The sequence below is a fragment of the Otolemur garnettii genome, unplaced genomic scaffold, assembly GCF_000181295.1.
Source record: "Otolemur garnettii isolate 467f Iridium unplaced genomic scaffold, OtoGar3 scaffold00010, whole genome shotgun sequence".
Taxonomy (NCBI): domain Eukaryota; kingdom Metazoa; phylum Chordata; class Mammalia; order Primates; family Galagidae; genus Otolemur; species Otolemur garnettii.
The window spans coordinates 1889117-1912561 of NW_003852405.1; the positions used below are offsets into that span (position 1 = coordinate 1889117).

At 39.2% G+C, this 23445-nt stretch overlaps 1 protein-coding gene across 1 annotated transcript in view; it reads right to left on the reverse strand.

The window, feature by feature from the left end:
• GNAI3 (G protein subunit alpha i3) overlaps positions 1-23445 on the reverse strand; it is a 43400-nt gene that overhangs the window by 6466 nt on the left and 13489 nt on the right. The window contains exons 2-7 of the mRNA XM_003784061.2: positions 13087-13129; positions 12825-12966; positions 7544-7701; positions 4516-4644; positions 809-938; positions 250-403 (exon numbers count right to left, since the gene is read on the reverse strand). Coding sequence (XP_003784109.1) covers positions 250-403; positions 809-938; positions 4516-4644; positions 7544-7701; positions 12825-12966; positions 13087-13129 — 756 coding nt within the window. The remainder of the gene's footprint in view (positions 1-249; positions 404-808; positions 939-4515; positions 4645-7543; positions 7702-12824; positions 12967-13086; positions 13130-23445) is intronic.

The following is a 23445-nucleotide window of genomic DNA, read 5'->3' on the forward strand; positions in this document are numbered from 1 at the left end:
CAGGTCCGGGCTGGGGATTCGAACCTGCCACCTTAGGTGTACGTGGCTGGCGCCTTAGCCGGTTGAGCTATAGGCGCCGAGCCAACTTAAAAGATCTTAATCACATGCTTAATGCTGATACCAGTGAATACTTTCCATGAATCCTTCAAAACAAAAGGCAGTTGTATGAATGTCACCAAAGTGTTGATGTAAGTGATATGTGTACACATGTGCGTGCACCTCTAATACAATCTTTCATGAATCCCTTACCTGTGTATTCCGGATAACAGATAGTGAGAGGACTCCTCTTTATTTTTTCCTCAAAAAGGTCTTTCTTGTTAAGGAAAAGAATGATGGAAGTGTCTGTAAACCATTTGTTATTACAAATACTGTCGAACAGCTTCATGCTTTCATGCATACGGTTCTAAAAAAGAAACACGGAGTGACAGGTCACTAGTAAACTGCAAAGGTTAATTAATGTAATGAAAAAACAGACCAGCAAGTTTTAAAGCACTGAACAGCATTCATGGAAATATGTCAGACACTAATAACATGAAAGCCAAGTCAGTTCTCCTTTTATAATTCTTGGGAGTGAGGAGGAGGGAAGAAGGGCAGGCTGACAAAAAGATGTACTCAATGTAGCTCTCATCTCTCTCTAACAATAATAGGGCACAGATCAGTATTCTGAAAATCTAATCTCACTAACAAGGAGAAAATTTACAGATATTAAGTTTGGTTCAATGAAGAAACGGATGCACAGTCTTCCTCAGAGTTATTTTCTATTTCCTGGTTTTATGTGACAGGCTTTTTACCAGAAGCTCTAACATACCATTTCCTCATCCTCGGCCAGAACAAGGTCATAATCACTGAGGGCCACACAGAAGATAATTGCTGTCACTCCCTCAAAACAGTGAATCCACTTTTTTCGTTCTGATCTTTGGCCACCTACATCAAACATCCTGAGTAAGGGAAAGAAAGCACAAATTCAGCAGGTCACACATACCCCTCTCCCTGAACTGAAACGATTAGGAAACTTCTCACTATTGCATATTTAAAACCTCGCTTACAAAAGAAAAGACAAAGAAGGGGCAGATAAACTGTAGTCAAAATAATTATCTGTGGCTAAAGGTAAATAAGAAAAATGCAAGAAAATAAAATTTGGCAATAATGTAAATTCTTATTTTAGTTAGTTGAGCCTTCTCCCTATAAGCTTTTATCAGATGTGCCAAGCAGAATAAGCACTGAAATGGATTAAAGGAAGGAGGGGAGGAAGGACAGGAAAAATAAAGAGCTAAATACATACAGCTTAAGGTAATAGCAGTACTAATAATATTTATTGAGTGTTTACCATGGTGCTAGACACTATGCTAAAAATCTTAAAAATAATAACTCATTTGGCCCTTGTAACACTCCTATAAGCTATTATTATTATCCTCATTATACAGATAAAGAAACTGAGGCACACTCAATATTAAATTACTAACAAATGGGGACTGGGGATCTGAACCCAGGTATTCTAACTCCAGCACCCATGCTTTTATCCACATTACTCTGCCTCTCAGACTGGTTTGCCTCTAAATCCCCAACTTTTGTTCTGCTTCCATATTTCTCCCTTACTGATTTGAAAGTTTGTTTAAGGAAAAAATATTTTCAAGAATAACTGTGGAAAAAAATTATATTTTACAGTAGGATTCTAAGAAGCCAATACCTTGGGGAAAAGAAAGCAAACCCCTTAATATTTCTAAACTCAGTCCTGCTTAAACCTAACTAATAACAAAGCCTCAACTTCATACACTTTTATGTTCCACTTCAGATTAGTTTTAGTCTACTATTCACTTCTGGGGGCTGACTTGATATCCTGGAGTCAACTGCCGAACTTCTGTCAACAGTGTCCTCATCCACCTCCAAAAGTAAAAAGAATACCAGCACTGTTTTGTCTTTTAGCTGATACTCAGTGTGATGAGGTATGCATGCAAATGGTCAGATATACTCTTAAGATCTATGTTTGTTGATATGATTAAAATTTATAAAGGTTAAATTCTGCCAAGCTGGTTTAATGCATCAGATCTACAGTAAGAGATAAGATACAGTTGTTGATTTCTCAATGTATGTTTGAAAGGGAACATACATCATATCTCTTCATGACCCAACTCTTCCTTTGGGCTGATCTTGCAGTTCTTTTCAACTTTTAGTCATTACATCTGAAATGATGCAATCACAGATTTCTTTAATATGGGGTCATATTACAGGTTTTAGGAAGGATAACCATATATTTTACCATGGAAGTCTCAAGGGGAGCCAAATCAGTACACCAATAATTTTAGTATAGTACTCTCCCTTTTTCTTATATGAAGTCCATAAAACCAGTAGAAAACTGTGAAGTTTCAAGGCAAGCTTTTAGCACATATTAACATTTACAATATCATTCACTAACAGATCAACATTTTATAAACATTACCTCATTAACTGAGAGGCAAGTAAGCAATTACACAATGCCTTGCATATGGTAGATGCTCAATAAATGTTTGAATAAATGGATAGTGGTTTTGCCTAGAGAGAAGAGGAAAAGGAAGAAGTGATAGTACTTCATAACAAGATATCTACATGCCAACAATAAAGGGGGTGTGGCACCTTAATTACATCTAGCTATTGATCCTGGCATAAAAAGACAGCTGGAGTTGGGATTTACCTAACTAAAGGTCAATCTGCGATAACATCAACCAGAAAGTCTCCTACACTATTAAAGAAATAATGGTCACAACTTTTAACTAAAACTAGGTTATGAATTTTATAGCACACAAAGAGACATCTCATTATTATGGTTTCTTTTTTTTTTTTTTTTTTTTTTTTTTTTTGAGACAGAGCCTCAAGCTGTCCCCCTGGGTAGAGTGCCGTGGCAGCACAGCTCACAGCAACCTCCAACTCCTGGGCTCAAGCGAGTCTCCTGCCTCCGCCTCCCAAGTAGCTGGGACTACAGGCGCCCGCCACAACGCCTGGCTATTTTTTGGTTGCAGCCGTCATTGTTGTTTGGCGGGTCGGGCTGGGGATTCGAACCCGCCACCTTAGGTGTATGTGGCTGGCGCCTTAGCCGGTTGAGCTATAGGCGCCGAGCCATTATTATGGTTTCTTAGTAGTATTTGCTGCTTTTGTTAAATTCATTAGTACTAAAGGTAAACATTTTGTCAACTCTAAAAACATTCAACTGGGCCAGGCCCAGTGGCTCATGCCTGTCATCCTAGCACTCTGACAGGCTGAGGTGGGTGGACTGCCTGAGCTCACAGGTTCAAGAACCAGCCTGAGCCAGAATGAGACCTCGTCTCTAAAAATAACGAGGCAATGTGGTGAGCACCTATAGTCCCAACTACTCAGGAGGCTAAGGCAAGAGAACTGCTTACACTCATGAGTTTGAGGTAGCTGTGAGCTATGATGCCACAGCACTCTACCAAGGGTAACAAAATGAGACTGTCTCAAAAAAATTAAAAAAAATAAAAACATTCAGCAGATCTGCTATTTACCCACTGTTTAAAACCAGGTTTTAATCTGGTTTGTGTATTTAAAGACCTCAACTGTTACCTAATAATATGTAAACTCTGTGTGGATTTCACAATTATTTTCAGAGAAAGAAAAAAAAACCTGAGAGGATCTGAGGTAGTATTTATACTTGTATGCAACAAAGCTGAATATCACATTTTACATATAAGCATAATGAAATAGCTAAAAATTTATGTTATATATTGCAAGGGAAAGTTCACTCCTAATCTCAAAGGTTATAAAAGCAGAAAAAAGGAAATAAAAAAACCAATTTAATATTTCTAAAAGATCATTAGCACAGAGACCGCTAAGTCCTGTTTTAGAATTACTAATGCTAATAAGAAAATTCTTCATATTAGAATACTAGAATTTTCTCTCTCTAAAATAATCATTGTTTATGTCATCACACTGACCCAAAATATCCCCAGTTAATCACATCCCAGAGAATCGCTTGAGCCCAAGAGTTTGATGTTGTTGTGGGCTATGATGCCACGGCACTCTACCGAGGGCAACAAAGTAAGACTCTGCCCTCCCTCCAAAAAGAAATAACACCGATGAGAAAAGCATTTCTATTGTAATATAAAAAATGGCAGGACAGAGTCACATAACCAGCCAAAAACCTGGTTTTCTATTCATATAGTATTTTTCAGTCCTACTAAAAAACATTCAATACCTGTTTTGGCAAGTCTAACAAAAAAGCAGCTAAAAGGAACAAAACTAAAAATAAAACAAATCAATAATCACATGACTAACTCTACTATTACATAAGTTACAATTTAATTTTGCATCTAAATTCCTCCAAATGGATACAAATATTTGATGCTATTAGAGAAGAAAGAAATGTCTGGGCCCTAATTCACTTAAAATATTCAAACAATGGCTATCAATACAGTAAGTTTCTAAACCAAGAAATACTGCCCAGAGAAATTTTATTCTGACTAAGAGAGACTAGCTAAAAGAAAACATTTGTGTTTGGCACATCCAGGAAAAAGGCTAATGACTTACTTGAAGTATAGGTCTTTGAAGGTAAAATGTGTTTCCACAATTCCCGTTGTCTTCACTCTTGTCCGAAGCACATCTTGCTGAGTTGGAATGTAGTTGGTTTGCGATATTCTATCCAAATCATTTAGGTAACTAAATAAAATATACATTTTTTTTTAAACTGGTGAAGACAATATGTGCATAGTAAGTCAACAGACTAACTTCATTCCCTGCCAAAAGTAGATTCTGAAACTGTCACTAAACTGGCAGAACAAAATCAGAGCTTTAGTACCACAGAAATGAGAAAAACATGAATCTGGTGGAGGATAATTAAAATAGGCTCTATATACACTAACAAAAGTGGTTTTTTGTTGTTGTTGTTTTTTTGAGACAGAGCCTCAAGCTATCGCCCTGGGTAGAGTGCTGTGGCATCACAGAACACAGCAACCTCCAACTCCTGGGCTTAGGTGATTCTCTTGCCTCAGCCTCCCAAGTAGCTGGGACTACAGGCACCTGCCACAACACCCAGCTTTTTCTGGTTGTAGTTATCATTGTTTGGCAGGCCCGGGCCGGATTTGAACCCGCCAGCTCTGGTGTATGTGGCTGGCATCTTAGCCGCTTGAGTGGTTTTAATTCTATGAAATTAAATTGTGAAAGCCAATTTAAAAAATTCAAAAACAGGAAATGTTACTCTTATTATAGAAAAATTCCTGAAATTTAATACTAAGTCAGCTATGCACTATATAGTACCAAAACCAAACCAACAGTCCTCAGACATTTAAACCTAATAGGTCATTTGCATGTTTAATCACTTAATGAGACATTAGAGAATGTCACTCCAATTACTAAAATTGAGAAGATGAGAACTATAAAATTAAGAGAATAGTAAAAATGAGTATTTTTTGTTTTCTTTAGGGGAACAAAAGAGCTAGGGATTTGGGGGTTTTTTACTTTAAGCCAAAAATAAATTGTAAATGCCCTACCCCAATTTAATTTGTTCAGTGAAATAACTAAAAGACTGCTTTAAAGCTAAATTCTTCCCTGATTCTAGGCTAGAAAACTGAAGAGCAGGTGGCACCAACATTTAAGTGAATCATTAATGATCTATAAACTTAAACACTGTCATTAGTGTTAAGGAGTCAAGTTTAGATCAACAATTACAGAAAAACAAAACAAAACAAACTCTGTAAATCACATATGGTTAAAGAATTCAGAACTTACTGAACATAGGATGAAAAAAAACAATGACAAGCTACCATTGATGACCAGTAGCATTATTTAAGTTATCAGTATCTGCAACTACAAATTGTTACTGAAAAGTAGGCAAGAATCCTCAAATGAGTGTAGTAGTGACCCAGCTACTCAGGAGGCTGACACCAGAGGATCACTTAAACCCAGTGGTTTGAATCCAGGGCAACATAGTGAAAAATCTGTCTCAAAAAAAAAAAAAAAAATCCTGAAATGTTTCTAAAGTCAAGTTTTCATTTAAAGAATAAGCAAGTTTTTCAATACAATCATGTGCCATGTAATGATGTTTTGGATTACAACGGAACGCACATATGTATGACATTGGTCCCATAAGATCATAATAAAGACAAAAAGTTCCTATCTCCTAGGGATGTCACACCCATTGTAACATTGTAGTGCAGGGCATTAACTTTTCAATGTTTAGATACACAAATACTTACCACTGTGCAACAATTGCCTACAACATTCAGTACAGAAACAGGCTATGCAGGTTTGTAGCACAGGAACAATAACCTAGGTATGTAGTAGGCTATATACTATCTAGCCTTTATGTAAGTACACTTTACGATATTAAATCACACAACAAATACATTTTTTTACAACAGATCTCTGTCATTAAGTGATATATGACCATATCATTTAACTTCTTCTTATAACAATTTAAGCTAGAATAAGAATGGGAAAAATAGGAAAATAATACTGGAGAAAATATTTTAATGCTTCAAAGTGACCTCATCTAGCATAGAGAGGGAGACAGGTAACAAGTGTTTGCCAAGCTCCCAACAAGTACATTGAAAAAAAAACTCAAATACATTTATAAGGTCTTATAAATAAACACGAGTATAAGAAACAAAGCAGGATCACATATGATAACAGAAGTATTAATTACACATTCTCTAAAACTATGTTACACCCAAAAAGATACTTCAAATTCATTTTATGACTCAACATTCTCTTTCTATACGAAGTCTATTGTGATCTCGCAAAAGATTTATAAGCGGTGACTAGTACCAGAGAAATCCATAGCACAGCCCAGACACAGATAGCTGGCTACAGAAAAAAGGTATATCACAATTCTAATTTCCCTCTCTGGCCGGCTATCATTACCAAGCCCATAAACAGAGGGAACTTCAGAATTGGAAGAGATCCAGAACCGAACCCAGTTACAGTAGATACCACTCCTCCTTCACTTGCTTATTATATGTATAAAGATAGCATGGAGCTAATGTTATGGTACCAAGTCTCTCATTTACATTTCAAGGGGAACTTTTTTTTCCAAATCATACAAATGACCTAGGGCTCTATAACCCTAAACTGAGAATCTTTGTAAAGGATCCTATAGACTTTCTTTTTTTTTTAGGAGCCTATAGACTTCTAAGAGCACCTGTTACTTAAATATTTCCTTTTTTTTTTTTTAATGGAATCTTCTTTTTTATTTTATTTTATTTATTTATTTATTTATTTTTGAGACAGAGCCTCAAGCTGTCCCCCTGGGTAGAGTGCTGTGGCATCACAGCTCACAGCAACCTCCAACTCCTGGGCTCAAGCGAGTCTCCTGCCTCAGCCTCCCAAGTAGCTGGGACCACCCATGCCCACCACAACATCCGGCTATTTTTTGGTTGCAGCTGTCATTGTTTGGCGGGCCTAGGCTGGATTCGAACCCTCCAACTTAGGTGTATGTGGCTGGTGCCTTAGCCATCTGAGCCACAGGCACCGAGCCAGTATTTCCTTAAGGATGGGCACTGAACTTTCTGTAAGGTCACCAAATTATTCTGTTATAGTTTCACAGAGAAAAATTACTTACTATGAGGCAGAATCATTGAGTTGATATTCCCTGGATCTGCTGAAGCAAGCTTGCACCCCACCATCTCGCCACAACCGTTTAATCACTCCTGCTAGTTCTGGAGTCATGACTCCTTCTTCAGCACTGCCAGCTAAAACAAATAATTGCCGGGCATCGTCCTGAAGAAAGCAGTTAAGGCAGACAGATGATTCTCCATTTCTTTAAAACTTGACAACAGTTTCTTTGAAACACACACGCACTGCATGTTATTTTGAAAAAGATGTTAGAAGAGACCATTTCTGGCAGGCCAGGATGAGAGAATTGACAATTCAGTCTTTCCCACTTCTCATTCTACTATAGTTAGAAGTTCAGAGCAGAGCTAAGGAATGATTTTATGCCCCCTCCCCGCCATGCCACACCACACAAACCCACTATCCCCTCTGACTGGCCCACAAATCTCCATACTGATTGCTCATTATTTTTTGACAGAAAAAAAAAAATGGTCCATGAGACAGGTACATGTAACACCTTCCCATTCTGTTAAAGGAAGCGCGTAATAAAAACAGAAATGAGACGACTAGCATGTAGTAAGTAAAGTTTAAACATGTCAGAGGGAGTAAGTAAAAAGTAAGCTTTCCTTTTTCAGCCCAGATAGCTGAAAGGAAAGAACAGACAGAGGCATTTAGTAAGTTCAGAAGCCTAGTTGGGGGAATAAACCCTCAGGGAGAAAATTCAGTGTCTAGATCACAAAGGAAAAATAATAAAGGTAAAGAAAGAAGGCAGCTGGAGAAAAAGAAAGTAACAGTAAGAGATTTGATCAAAACTTCATGAGTCAGTTTTCTAAGTGGTTATAGTTTTTATTTATTTTTATTTTTGAGACAGGGTCTCACTCAGTCGCCCTGGGGTTGAATGCTGTGGAGTCAGAGCTCACAGCAACCTCAGACTCTTGGGCTCAAGGGATTCTCTTGCCTCAAACTCCCGAGTAGCTGAGACTACAGGTGCCCGCCACAACGCCCAGCTATTTTTTTGTTTAGAAGTGGGGTCTCACTCTTGCTCAGGCTGGTCTCAAACTCCTGAGTTCAAGCTATCCAACCCACCTCAGCCTCCCAGAATGCTACTGGTAGGATTACAGGCATGAGCCACCATGCCCAGCCTCTGGTTATAGTTTTTAAACCTAAAATATATGAAGGCAAAGAGGACCAAAAAGGGCTCTGAGAATTTTTATTGTTTTGCTTTATTCTATCTACTTGTCACTTTGTTTTATTTTATTGTTTTGAGAGTCCCACTCTGTCACCAAGGCTAGAGCGCAGTGCAGGGGTACCACCATAGGTCCTTGCAGCCTTGAACTGCTGGTGTCAAGGGATCCTCCTCTCTCAGCCTTCCAAGTCCCCAGGTTTACAGGTGAGTACCCAGCTAATTTTTTTTGTAGAGACAGTCTTGCTATGTTGCCCAGGCTGGTCTCCTTAAACGCTTGGGTTCAAGTGACCTTCCCGCCTTGGCCTCCCAAAGTGTTAGGGTTAAAGGTGCGCCTACTTGCCAGTTTAAAAGTAAACGCAGGACTCATGGGATGATTTCCCCACCAAAATCTAATATTTATCTTCCTCAAGATAAACACAGACACGAAAAAAAGCATATCCTGGGTAAAGAAAAAGTAACATAAGGAGGAGCAATCATTGTATATTCAGTATCCACCAGGACAAAATAAACTAACAAGCAACCTTGAGCCCAAGAGTCTGAGGTTGCTGTGAGCTCTGACTCCACGGCATTCAACTCCAGTGTGACTAAGTGAGACCCTGTCTCAAAAATAAAAATAATAAAAAAAAATAAAAACTATAACCACTTAGAAAACTGACTCATGAAGTTTTGATCAAATCTCTTACTGTTACTTTCTTTTTCTCCAGCTGCCTTCTTTCTTTACCTTAAAGCATTATTATTTTTCCTTTGAGATCTAGACACTGAATCAGAACATAGTTAAAATCACTACCCCAAACTCCTAAGACTTGTGCATTACCACCCAGGCAAAACAAAACTATCCATAGTGCATTCAAATTAATTTTGTGAAACTCTAGGGTCTTAGTGGTAATAGTCCCTCCTCTAAGATCCTTTCCTGTATTCTTTCTAGTAATACTTTAGGCTTGACCCTCTCCCATCCAAGTACTAACCAAGCCTAAACCTGTTTAGCTTCTGGGATTAGATGAGATAGGGTGCATTCAGGGTAGTATGGCCACAGACTGGGATTAACACTAAGAAACTTTATACCCACCTCTCTATTCAAAGATAATTGTGTGTGTGTGTGTGTGTGTGTGTGTGTGTGTGTTTTGGGGGTTTTTTTGAGACAGAATCTTACTCTGTCACCCTGGCTAGAATGCCATGGCCTCATAGGTCACAGCAACCTCAAACTCCTGGGCTCAAGCCTCCCAAGTAGCTGAGATGACAAGTGCGTGCCATGACACCCGGATAGTTTTTCTACTTTTAGTAGAGACGAGATCTCACTCTTGCTCAGGCTGGTCTTGAACAAATGCCTGAGCTCAAGCAATCTACCTGCCTCAGCCTCCCAGAATGCTAGGATTACAGGTGTGAGCCACTGAGCCTGGCCCAAAGATAAAAATTTTAAACCAAAGAATGAATGAATAAGAAAAGCTGAAAACACAAATTATCCAACATACTCAACAGTAAGCATGTCCTACACATAAGTTATAGTGCTTTAGCTTACATTTAAAGACCTTATAGTCTCTTGGTTATGAAATTTGTACTCATGAAGGTATTCGAATAACCTCATTAAGCATTACCTAAAAAAAAAAACAAAAAAAAAACCCTGACTCTAATTTTAGGAACTTCAAAATAAAAGGAGCTATTACTACATATATTTGCTGTCCTGACTCCATAAGTATTATTTTAGGACCAAGACCCTGTCGCAAAAGAAAAGAAAATGAACCTTACACCCTTCACCCTTAAGCAGACTTGAAAAGGAACAATAAAGCCACACCTAGCTCTATTCTTTTCCACTCATAACTATAATCACTCTAACCAAACACAAAAAATTAAGAGAAGGGTAAGAGCAGAGCTACAAATATAAACTCCCACATATGAAAGAAAAAAGAGAAACTTTAAAACATTATATAGGATTATAGATTAGGACAGGTGAAGGCTGCAATGCCAGATGATTTAGGAGGCCTAAGAGGGATTAATATGTCAACTGCATCTCATGATACAAGAATTAATGATGTCAACTGTATCAGGCTCTAATTAGAGCTCAAAGATTAATGACAATTGATCTGATAAATGAAAGGAGGAAAAGTGATGAAGAGAAATAAAGGAGGACAGAGGGAAAGAAATTAAAAAAGAAAAGGAAAAAGGAAGAAACTAAGAGAAGTAAATAAGTGAAAGAAAAAGTCAACAGGCAAGGGAAAAAAACAAATACATGTTACTGACCAGTTATCAGATACCTGTGTAACGAATATAACAGAGAAGCAGAGGTAAGTGTCAGGGAGAAATGAGAGAAGAGGGGAAAGGAAATAAGATCATGGACAGAGCTGGTACAAAGAAGAAAAAAAGGAAAAGGTTAGAAAAGTGGGAGGGAAGAGAAGAGATAAAAAGGGGTAAGATAAGGAAAAAAACTTTATTATTATATGAACTATCAAGCTTCCCTGCTCAAAAGCATAGAAAAATTAAGTCTCTCATTTTTGTGATGTGCCTTTCAAAAAATACATAAAAGTCTTATATATTTTTTCTTATTTTTTGCAACTCTACTCTCCCATCATTTTAAAACCCCTCATCTAGCTCCTCTTGCCTTATGCCACTTCTAAGGTACTTTCTAGTCTAATGCCATCCAACTATGACTACCCTTTCAGTATTTTTCCCTTTAATAATTTTCTAATTATTTATTGAGTATTAATTTGTATCTGATAAGTTGAGAGTTCCTTATAAGAATTCCTAAGCTCTTCACAGATGTACAGGCTTTGCCTTTCCAAGCAGACCCCCCAAGTCACTTCCTTTTTTCATGCCACCTAAGTATGACTCTCTGAATGTAGGTGATGACTCTCTTAGATCTAGGAAATAATTCTATAATTTCTCAGCCTTCTCTTAGAATTTAGCTGATGATAACATAAAAGATCTCCTGTCTTCATTTTGGCCCTCTCCCCACTGGCATAAAACATCCTAATTTATAAACCAGACCAGGCATCCTCAAACTACAGCCCACGGGCCACATGCAGCCTGCTTAGGACATTTATCCAGCCCACCGGGTGTTTCTGCCGCCACTGCCTGTCCTGCTTAGCAGCTGACCCATCCCGGGGCCCACAGTCCGGCCCTCCAATGGTCTGAGGGACAGTGAACTGGCCCCCTGTTTAAAAAGTTTGAGGACCCCTGAACCAGACCTTCATGGTTCACTAAGCATTATTATAATTAAACAACATAACTTTTTAAATAGCTGACATGTGCAGGGAATCCAATTCTATAGCCTATGGTCCAAAGTAGTACAGGGATACAATACTCTTGAATACCTAAAAATCATTTCTAAAATTTGGACTTGGGTGGTGCCTGTGGCTCAAAGGACTAGGGCACCAGCCCCATATATCGGAGGTGGTGGGTTCAAACCCAGCCCTGGCCAAAAACTGCAAAAAAAAAAAAAAGCAAAATAAAATTTGGACTTAATGCACATATTCTCAATTTATTCTGGGAGATTCATTTTTGCCTTTAACCTCTATACCTCAGAAAGGTAGTCTAAGGCAACCTATCTAAAGATTTTTTTTTTTTTTTGAGACAGATTCTCACTTTCTTGCCCTTGGTAGAGTGCCATGGTCTCACAGCACACAGCAACCTCAAACTCTTGGGCTTAAGTGATCCTCTTGCCTCAGCCTCCCAAGTAGCTGAGACTACAGGTGCCTGACACAATGCCCCGCTATATTTTTTTAGAGATAGGGTCTCACTCTTGGTCAAGTTGGTCTCAAACTCTTGAGCTTAGGCAATCTACCCACCTTGCCCTCCCAGACTGCTAGGATTACAGTCATGAACCACTGCACCTGGCCCAGATGATTTTAATTTACTATTATTATTAACTACTATGAAATAAGTCAACAGTGCTATTAAAAAGACAAATAAATAGAACCACTGTCACAGAAACCTATAGTATACCTGCAAAATCCCATTTCCTAGACTCTTCTTATGGTGGTAATCTAGTATCTACTAAAGCATATTGCTAATACTTAAGTGATTCATTTCCCTAAAACATGAAGCAAATTTTGTTTAACTTAATTACATTTCCTGAATAAGAGCAAGCAAAGAGGAAATGAGAAACACTTACTGCTCTGGCAGCTTCCCCAAAGTCAATCTTTAGCCGGCCCATAGCTCTTATGATTGCAATGATGGACTGTATAGTATTGCTGTAGACAACTACTTTATATTGTTTACATTCTTCCTCTGAATAGCCATCCTCGTGAATGATTCTTTAAAAAGAAGAAAACCACAAGTTAATACCTTTGACCTAAAATGAAAAGGTACCATGGGATTTTTATACATTATGAGGAAATCTAGTCAAAGGAAAGGTCATCGTTTGAAAAACTTACTTCATCTGTTTCACGATGGTGCTTTTACCAGATTCTCCAGCACCTGAAAGAAAGAAAACCAGACCTTCAATTTCTCTGTAATAAACACAAAAGTATGAAATCAACATGAGTGATAACACTAGTATTGATGAAAACCACAGATTCCAGGGAAAATTTTTATCAAAGCTTTTGTGTCTATTAGGAAAATTATGGAGTTTCCCCATCTGAGCATTTTGCTTTCTCTACAAAACTCAGCAACCAAATATAATTTACTGAAAGTGCCCAAGGGCCTAAGTGATTCCATTTGTGTAAAATAAGCATCCTCAAGGAGAGATGGCAACATAAACATCTGTAAGAATTCATCCTCTTACATAAAACAGCATGATGTAGACAATGAACACAGGTAAAAACAAAATGATTTTTTTTGGTTTATTCATTTTTATTAATTTCTCTGTGACTACCTGAGGAATGACCCAAAAGTATTCCTCTCAGTCATGGGACTAAACAGGTTCAAAATAGAAACAAGGCACTGTTCCCCCTCACTTTTCCCCTATACACTTCCTAAAGACCATGCTGCCCTCTTTAGCCAGATGGAATCACTTTAACTAATGACCACAAATGTCAAATAAGACTTCCGAACTTGACAATCCACCAGCTAGATCTTCCCTGGTCAATTCATTCTCCACCTTGTAATAAGGTGCCTATTTCACATCACCTCCTCTCTCTCAACCCTTTTAAACCCCTCCCCTCTTCTAACTCTCAACTGATCTGAAAATTGTGAAAATTAAAGCAATCAGAAAAATTACTTTATTTCCCTATAAAATGAAAATCTACCAATCTGCATCTCTGTTGGTACTCTACTTTCATCAAACAGGTGAACAATCTCTGCCAATCTTTGAAGAACAGCCTGTCCCTTTCTGCAGTTATCCACCTTGTTTCACCTATTCAGGGTTGTGGCTATCAGTTCCCATGATATTTATTTCTATGTCACTCAAATATCACTGATCTTTCTCTTTCCACTGGGTCATTCTCATTAGCATACAAACTTGTCCATCTTTAAATCAGCACACCTTTACTTTTCCTTGACCCCACACACTTTCCTCTAGCTACCACTCCATTTCCTGTCTCTCTTTATAGCAAAACTCCTCTAATTCACTACCTATACTCACCATCTCCAATTCTCTACCTCCAAGCCTCTCCTTAACCCATTCCAATCAGGCGTCCATCCTCACCACTCTAAACCACTTCTCAAGTTCTCTAATGACTTCTACCTTAACAAACCCAAAGGTCAGTTCTTGGTGCTCATTTCCCTCAGCCTCTCAAGCAGAATTTGACCAAGTTGATGACTTCTTTCCCTTGAAATGTACTCTTCACTAGGCAGCCTTCTAGGCACTGCACCATCCTAATGTTAACATCTGATGACTGTCCTATGGCACTCTGCTCTAGCCCTTGGCTTGTATTAATTCAATTAATCCTCATAATAACCTTATGAGTTAGGTATTATTATCCCCATTTTACAGAGGAGGTAATTAATCAGAGAAATGTCAAGAAACTTTCCCACAACTACACAGTAAGTAGCAGAGCTGAAATTTGCATTCACACAGTCTGGTTCCAAAGTTAGTGTATACTGCTTCTATGCTAAGGTCTCTAATCTTGGTTTCTAAGATTACTATGTCTAAATCACCTATCCAATATTAGATTTCTACTAGGCATTTAGGCCTAATATGCTCAAATCTGAGTTCTGCTTCCCTAACCCCAATGCAAAACAAACTGCTTCTCCCTCAGTCTTCTTATCCCAGTGAATGGCAACAGCATTCATCAGTTGCTCAGGCCAAAAGTGGTAAATGACATATGACTAATATACAGATGGAATGGGGGCAAAAGTGCCAATCTGTATATTAAATATTAGCAAAGCTTACTTTTCTTTAAGATAAAAGAATATAAATAATTTTAGTAGTTTGTTCTTGCACATGAGAAACCACAGTGCTAGATTCTGCAAAAGGTTCCTAAATGTCCCAGTGCTTTGGTGCTTGCCTTTCCTACAGTCAGCTTTCCACTCAGTGGCTGGAATCAACCTTATAAAATGTAGATTAGATCATGTCACAGCTCTGCCCAGAAACACTCCCAGAGCCTCAATTATACTCAAAATCCATGGGCAGACAATAAGGTCCAATATACATGCTGGCCCTGCCTACCTCCACTTTGTTCTCACTGCTCTTGCCCAACTAGCTTTCCTGCTTATCCTCCAACATACCAGACTGGTTCTAACTGGGCTAGATCCTGACTCTTGTCTTTCTTGCCTTTGCATTTAATGCTCTTCTGCCTGACTAATTCTTGCAGAACTTTCTTCTTCACTCAGCTTTCTTCTTCCTCAGAACAGCCTTTCCCAACTAATACCTAAATAGCTCCTGCCCTATTACACTCTCCTCTCACCCTGGGTTGTATTTTTTCATAGTACTTATCACTTTTTTTTTTTTTTTGAGACAGAGTCTCACTTTGTCGCCCTTGGTAGAGTATCATAGTATCACAGCTCACAGCAACCTCCAGCTCTTGGGCTTAGGCGATTCTCTTGCCTCAGCCTCCCAAGAAGCTGGGACTACAGGCACCCACCATAATGCCTGGCTATTTTTTTGTTGCAGTTTGGCTGGGGCTGGGTTTGCACCCACCACCCTGAGTATGTGGGGCCGGTGCCCTACTCACTGGGCCACAGGCACTGCCTAGTACTTACCACTTCTCATGCAAATGTGCTTATTTCCTGTCTTCCCTATTAAAATACAAGTTCCCTGAAGGTTTATTCATATATTCCCAGGGCCTTGAACTAAGCCTGACATAAATTACTCAAGTAAATACTGCTGAACAAATGAATGACTAATACTTAATAAACATGACCCTTTACTAAACATTTCTCAACTTTGTTAACCAAAAATGTCAGTTAAAATTCAAATAATAAAAATTCTAAACAACTACATTCTTACAGAATCAAAAGGTACATTTCTATATGACTTTACTGCTGTTCTTATGACATAATCAGCAATCAGGGATAGCACTGAATAGTTAATGTTCAAGTAGCACATAGACTTTCTTAGGATGCTGTTAAAGAATCCTAAATGTTTATCTAAACGCCCCGCTCATTCTGAAGAAAAGAATAAAAGTACATACCAGTTATATTTTAAATTGTTTAAAACATAGAATTCCCCATGATCTCACATTCACAAGAGCTACTAAGTTGAAATCAGTGAATATGCACCATTCCTTCATACGTTGAAAATATCATTTCCACCATTCATATCAGATATTCTGAATGAAACCATCAGTAAATCTATAAGCTCAGAATCAATTCCTATCCTCCTCAATTAAGTTCTAGCTTATGAAGGGGCTGGTTTAAAAGAAAAACTATGTTGCCTGCCTCTCTCACATTTTCCTAAGGCTCCCTAAGAAAAATGTCAGGTTGTCCTTCTCTCATTATTGCACAATATATCTTGTTCCACACTTTTATTAAGTATCCAATTTATCTCTTTAAAAAAGGTACCTTTTAAGGCCCACAGAACTAAATATAGGATTTGTTTCAGTGGGTGTTCCAGGGACATTTTATACAGGAATGAATCTCTGAGCTATTTGGCTTTTAGTCATAGAAAGTGCCACCATAACCCGCCAAACAACAATGACGGCTGCAACCAAAAAATAGCCGGGCGTTGTGGCAGGTGCCTGTGGTCCCAGCTACTTGGGAGGTGGAGGCAGGAGAATCGCTTGAGCCCAGGAGTTGGAGGTTGCTGTGAGCTGTGATGCCACAGCATCTACCCAGGGGGACAGCTTGAGGCTCTGTCTCAAAAAAAAAAAAGAAAAGAAAGTGCCACCATCTTACCCATCTTCCAAGTATGAAATCTAAGAGACACCTGGAACCCACTCACTCTTCTCTCCTTACCAAGGTATAATAAAATCTTTCCTTATGCATTTCTCAAATTAATCCTTTCTATTCCTCACATGTCTGAGCCTGATGTGCCTACTCTCGTCTACTGTTGTAATTTTCTCAAACTTCCAGCTCAAAGTTCTTCTTTCTTCTCATCATTTCCAAGTGGCACTATTTTACAAGCACTATTAATTTATCTAATAATTCTCCACATTCTTCCAAAACTTTCTATAATCCTTTCTTTTGGGGTCTTAATAAGGTCTGGGCTCTTCAATCTTTTTTTTTTTTTTTTTGAGACAGTCTCATTTTGTTGCCCTCAGTAGAGTGCTGTAACGTCACAGCTCACAGCAACCTGAAACTATTGGGCTCAAGCGATTCCCTTGCCTCAGCCTCCCAAGTAGCTGGGACAACAACAGGCGCCCACCACAATCCCTGGCTATTTTTAGAGATGAGGTCTTGCTCTGGTTCAGGCTCATCTCCAACTAGTGAGCTTAAGCAATCTACCTGCCTCAGCCTCCCAGAGTGCTAGGATTACAGGCATGAGCCACTGTGCCCAGCTGGGCTCTTCCTTTCCACCTCAGTTTTCCGTGATCTGCTGCACCAGTAGTACATCTCCTTATTAATAACACCTCACTCTTAGGTGTTCTCCAACTGCTTCCCACGTCCTACTACATATATGGTATTTGGAACTTTCTGATTTTAAACATCTTTTTACCTATCTTTCTTCAAAGATTAATAACGACTTTAAGGGGAAACTCATTTGCCCACCTTCAATACACTAGGGAAGTAATAGGTGTGATACAAAGAATGGGACGGATGCAGAGGATATTGCAGGGATAGAATCTATGGCTTAGAGAGTGAGAAACTGAAGATGACTATTTAGGCAGAAGCAATGGAGCTGGGCAGAGTATAGCATATACAAGGGAAAGAATATTGGACAGGTCCCAGAAAGAGAAGGGAATAGATCAGTTTGACCTAGAAGCTTTATCCTTAAAACTGTATGTATCTAAAAGATATTCTACATAAACAAAAAGGATGAAAGGTAAAGTTACAAAGATTTTTGAGAGAAAAAGGAACAAGGAAGCTATGTTAGTCTCATTCTCAATAAGAGAGGCAAGGCAATCTGCAGAGAATAAAGGGGTAGAATTAATTTAGAATTCATCTGGGGTTTTATACAATTTAATCACCAACACTGTTAGATGAAAGATAACTCATCAGGGCAGCACCTGTGGCTCAGTAAGTAGGGTGCCGGCCCCATATACCAAGGGTGGCGGGTTTGAACCCAGCCCGGGCCAAACTGCAACAACAACAAAAAAATAGCCAGGCGTTGTGGTGGGTGCCTATAGTCCCAGCTACTCAGGAGACTGAGGCAAGAGAATCACCTAAGCCCAAGAGCTGGAGGTTGCTGTGAGCTATGATGCCACAGCACTCTACGGAGGGTGAAAAAGTGAGACTCTCTCTCAAAAAAAAAAAAAAACACTCACCAGGATATACTCTACTGTAGAATCACTGTATTTAACTAAACATATTCCTTATTTTATTTTTAAGAAGCTCTTAGAGAGAATACACCATACCATACCCCCCCCATAACATATAGTATATTATGGGTATGACAAACGAGAGACGGTGATCATTTATAAGATCTTTTTTAAAGACCAGCGAATGTAACTGCTGATGCAAATAAACCATTATATATATGAGCAAACTCATTTAGCTTTCATACAAACTGTTTTAAAAATTAACCCTCCGAGATGGCTGATACTCAAAAACATATCACCTGATGCTTTCTCTTTTTTCTCTTTCATTTGACTAAAGCCAGTCCAAAGAAAGTACATAAGTATATTATGCTCCTTTCTACTTCTGTGCCATCAGGCACAACGAATTTCCTCATCTGTAAAACAGGGGTCAATAAAAAATGCTAAGAACTATGCCTGGCACTTAGTACTTATTTGATAAATATTAGCTAGCTAGTATTTGTGAATGCTGTTTTCAATATTCAGAATGTCACCAATTAATGCTATGGCCCCAAAGAGTTTAATTTAATGAAAACTCCTTGGATATAGATGTTGGTCCAAAAACCCAGTACAGCAGTACAGATGGTATTAACGATGTAACAGTTGTTTCACAATAAAAAAGCTCCAGATGGTATCTGGATTCAGAAACTTAAATAGCAACTTATAACCTAAAAGTTACAGCAAACTACGTCAAAGCATTAGTCACCTTCTTCACCCCACCTGAAGAACAAAAACATTGTCTTCCTTAAATATATTTACAGCCCTCGGTACTCCTGTCTACTACCTCCTCTCCCACATTTCTCAGCAATTTACATCTCTCTAAAGCTTTTCCTTGAAGTTTCCTCACAGTTCTTTGTACTACCACCATCTGAGATTGTGGTTATTCCAGAGGCACCTGTAACACCGCCTTTTCCTTTTAAATACTTCTTTCAATGGAGAAATCTTGGAATGTCTAACAACTCAGGATTGTAAGTAGAACACAGCCACTCTTCCAGGTCTGGACAGCCAAACCCCAGTATGATACTATTTTTGGATAACCCTCTAGTTAGTGCTAGACCAAGACTCTCTTTCCTACAGGTTCCCATTATGACACATATGGAATGTATGACTAGAATAGGCATAGACAACCCCTCCCCCACAGCAAGCTGAAAGCCTGAACAGCAAATAAACTTGATCTTTGTTTTCCCCTAACTTATTCTCATCTTTCATTTCCAAGACAGGTAGTTAAAAATACACATATTTTTTAGCCCTAATGACACCAGGTAGTAATACATTCTGATACAAGAATACATTTTAGCCCCAGCTCTGCCATGACTGCTGTAAGACCCTAGGCAAGTCACGAAAGTCATAATGCCTGTCTCTTTATATATGAAACGTGAAGGACTTTGGCTAAATGTGCTCTATAGATGCACTCTAATATTTTAAGTCTATAATTACTACATCACAAGAGAAAAACTCAATTCAAGATGGGGGAAAGAGAAGGGAAGGAGGAAGAGGGGGAGGAGGGAGGAGGATTGGCGTGCTCCTACTTAATGGGCAGAAAGTAAGGGTATCAGCACACCTCCTGGGGGCAGGACACAACTACAACAGGGACTCTACCTAACAAATGCAAACACTGAGACCTAATTGTACCCCCCACAATAATGTGAAACAAAAAAATAAAATGTCTTTTGGTAACATAAAAAAAAAGACTATAATTACTATAACACTAAAAGCAAACTAAATCTCTTATTGTGACATACAAAGGCCTCACTCAAACCATGAACCCACATCTTCCTATCAACTCACAATAGCTCTCATAATTCGGTTATTACAACATTCTCCAATCATACACTCCTGCTCAAGAAGGGACAAAGGGTATACAGAATCAAAGAGTTCAGAAACAGTAAAGAATTAAGGGTTTTCTGGCATGCCAATCTCCTATATTCATACTCACTCAAGGGTACCCCAAAGAGGGTGTGCTGATACCCATACATTGTGCCCATTATAAAGGAGCACGCCAATCCGCCTCCCTCCTCCCTGTCCCCTTTTCTCCTTTCCCTTTCCCCATGCTTGAGGCTTTCTATAATTACATAGTTTCAAACTAGCAAAGTATTCCAGTTAGATCCATTATTCTTTTTGTGTGTGTGTGAGACAGAGTCTCACTATGTCACCCTCGGTAGAGTACCATGCCATCACAGCTCACAGTAAACTCAAACTCTTGGACCTAAGCTATTCTCTTGCCTCAGCCTCCCAAGTAGTTAGAACTACAGGTGCCCACTACAATGCCTGGTTATTTTTGTTGTTGCAGCTGTCATTGTTGTTTTAGCTGGCCTGGGCAGGGCTTGAACCCACCAGCCTTGGTGTATGTGGCCAGTGCCCTACCCACTGAGCCATGGGCACTGCCTTCCAAATGGTTTTCAAAGCACTATACTCAACACAAAACCAGGTGCTTCTTAGTTCAATAAAAGAAAGAGTTGGCTCGGCGCCTGTGGCTCAAGCGGCTAAGGCGCCAGCCACATACACCTAAGGTGGCAGGTTCGAATCCCCAGCCCAGGCCCGCCAAACAACAATGATGGCTGCAACCAAAAAAGGGCCAGGCGTTGTGGCGGGCGCCTGTAGTCCCAGCTACTTGGGAGGCTGAGGCAGGAGACTCGCTTGAGCCCAGGAGTTGGAGGTTGCTGTGAGCATGATGCCATGGCACTCTACCCAGGGGGACAGCTTGAGGCTCCGTCTAAAAAAAAAAAAAAAAAGAAAGAGTTAGCAGTACCACAGATGAAAAAAGTTAACCATGCAAATGAAAACTTTTATTCATTTTCTTTTTCAAACATTATCTCCTATGTGCCCAGGAACTGCTGCAAATTGAGACTTCAAATACAAATAAGCTTAGGAATTTATGGTCTGGTGGGAGAAGTTAGAGATCTACTTTTCTTTCTTGTGAAAATACCCAGGTTTCCTTAGCCTAAAGTATCAATAATTTTTTTCACTCAGTCCACTTTCCCTCTATACTTGACAAGCCTCTGAATATACTATAAACATCCTTGAAAGTCCTATTCAATTCAAACTTCAACTCCTTGCTAAAGCCTCCCCATTCTTCCAGAGCACATTCCCACCCTAAGTGCTAATAGATTTCCTCTCAGCATCAGTCCCAGAGGTTAATTTCCAAAATTAACTCTGCTGTCTTTCCTAGCCATTTCACTTCACTTACTCCCTAGTAAACTCTGGCTACTCTTATTTTAAAAAATTTTTTTTAATTTCCCGGTTCCTAGTCTCCTTGTTAATTGATTTTCTTAATTTTATTAAAATAATAATCACAAAATGAAAACCCTTTCAAGATGGGTTTTCAAGACTCTTCTCCCTCAAGGGTATCCTAATGAGGATCAACCTGGTCCCACTGGCTAGTGTCAAACACTAAAAAACTAATATTTGGCTAAATTATTCTAATTATTTGGGGTTGTGTCTGTTTAGGACTCAATAGTCCTAAACTCAAAGCACAATCTTTGAAAACACAAAATAGCACCTTCCTTTTATATCCCCTCTCCCAAATCTAGATCACAATCTAGGACAGAGTAGACACTTAATAACTATCTACGATGTGAATGGCTTGAGTTTCTATGATATTTAGTGGTTGCCCAATCACATTTTGTAAATGCTAATTGCAATGGATGGAATGTTCAATGTGGGTAGTTACCAGAAACAGATTTCCATTCCTCTGCTATCTTTACTCAGCCCCACACCCACTCCTGGCTATGACTTCAGCTCTTATCCTCTAACTATACTTATGATAAATTTGGTCTCATTCACCAGCCTCACTCCCCTCTAATCTTACTCTCAATTCTCGTCTTGGCTCCTTTGCACTCATCACTCCATTCCAGTGAAATAAACTGCTCTGAGTCAGTCCTGTTAACCCTGCAATCCTAGCACTAGAAGAGTGCATGAAACACAGTTAGTGCTCATTAAATATTTGTTCAGATGGCGAATAAGTCAATAAATGAATGAACGAATATTTTCAGGGCAAAAGAAAGCAGTGAGTTGTGACTGGGACAAAGATAATGGGTCTCTTCCAAAAAGCTTTTTCTAGGAAGCAATCACACACCAATTACCAAAAGGCTTAAAAGACACATAAGAAAATTTTGATAAAACTTGAGGGGCCCTGGGCAGTGGCTTGCACCCTTAATCCTAGCACACTGGGAGGCCAAAGTGGGTAGACTGTCTGAGCTCAGGAGTTCAAGACCAGCATGAACAAAAGCGAGACCCCATCTCTACTAAAAACAGAAAAGAAAAAAAAACTTCGCCGGTACCAGTAGTCCTAGCTACTCAAGAGGCTGAGGCAACAGGATTACTTGAGCCCAAGAGTTTGAGGTTGCTGTGGGCTATGATGCCATCGCACTCTGTTCAAGGTGACAGCATGAGATTCTATCTCAACAAAAAACCAACTTAACTGATACATGACAGAATTTCAGAACACCTGTCCGTCCATAATCTCTTTCAGAAAAATCTCTATTTCTCTCCTCAGTGGGCAATGGCCTACATGACCTGGACTACATCCTTCCTTATGATTGGATCAGGTATATTAAACACCTAACACAGGAGTCACCCAATCACAGCCCCATAGGGACCTACACCCTGTGTGACCCAGCTCCAAAAGATGAGCAAGACCAATCAGATTATCTGGGAATCTGTACTAAGATTACATGGAAAAAAACCTAGGCTACCTTATAGAGCTTCATGCATACCAAGGTCATAAAAGAAAAGATTAAGAGAAAGGCTGGTCTGGAGAGAACACGCAAATGTACAGAGAGACTTAAAGATGACATGAAAGGCTCGGCACCTGTAGGTCAGCAGCTAGGGCGCCAGCCACATACACAGAGGTGGCGAGTTCAAGCCTACCCCGGGCCTGCCAAACAACAATGACAACTACAGCCAAAAAATAGCTGGGTGTTGTGGCAGGAGCCTATAGTCCCAGCTACTTGGGAGGCT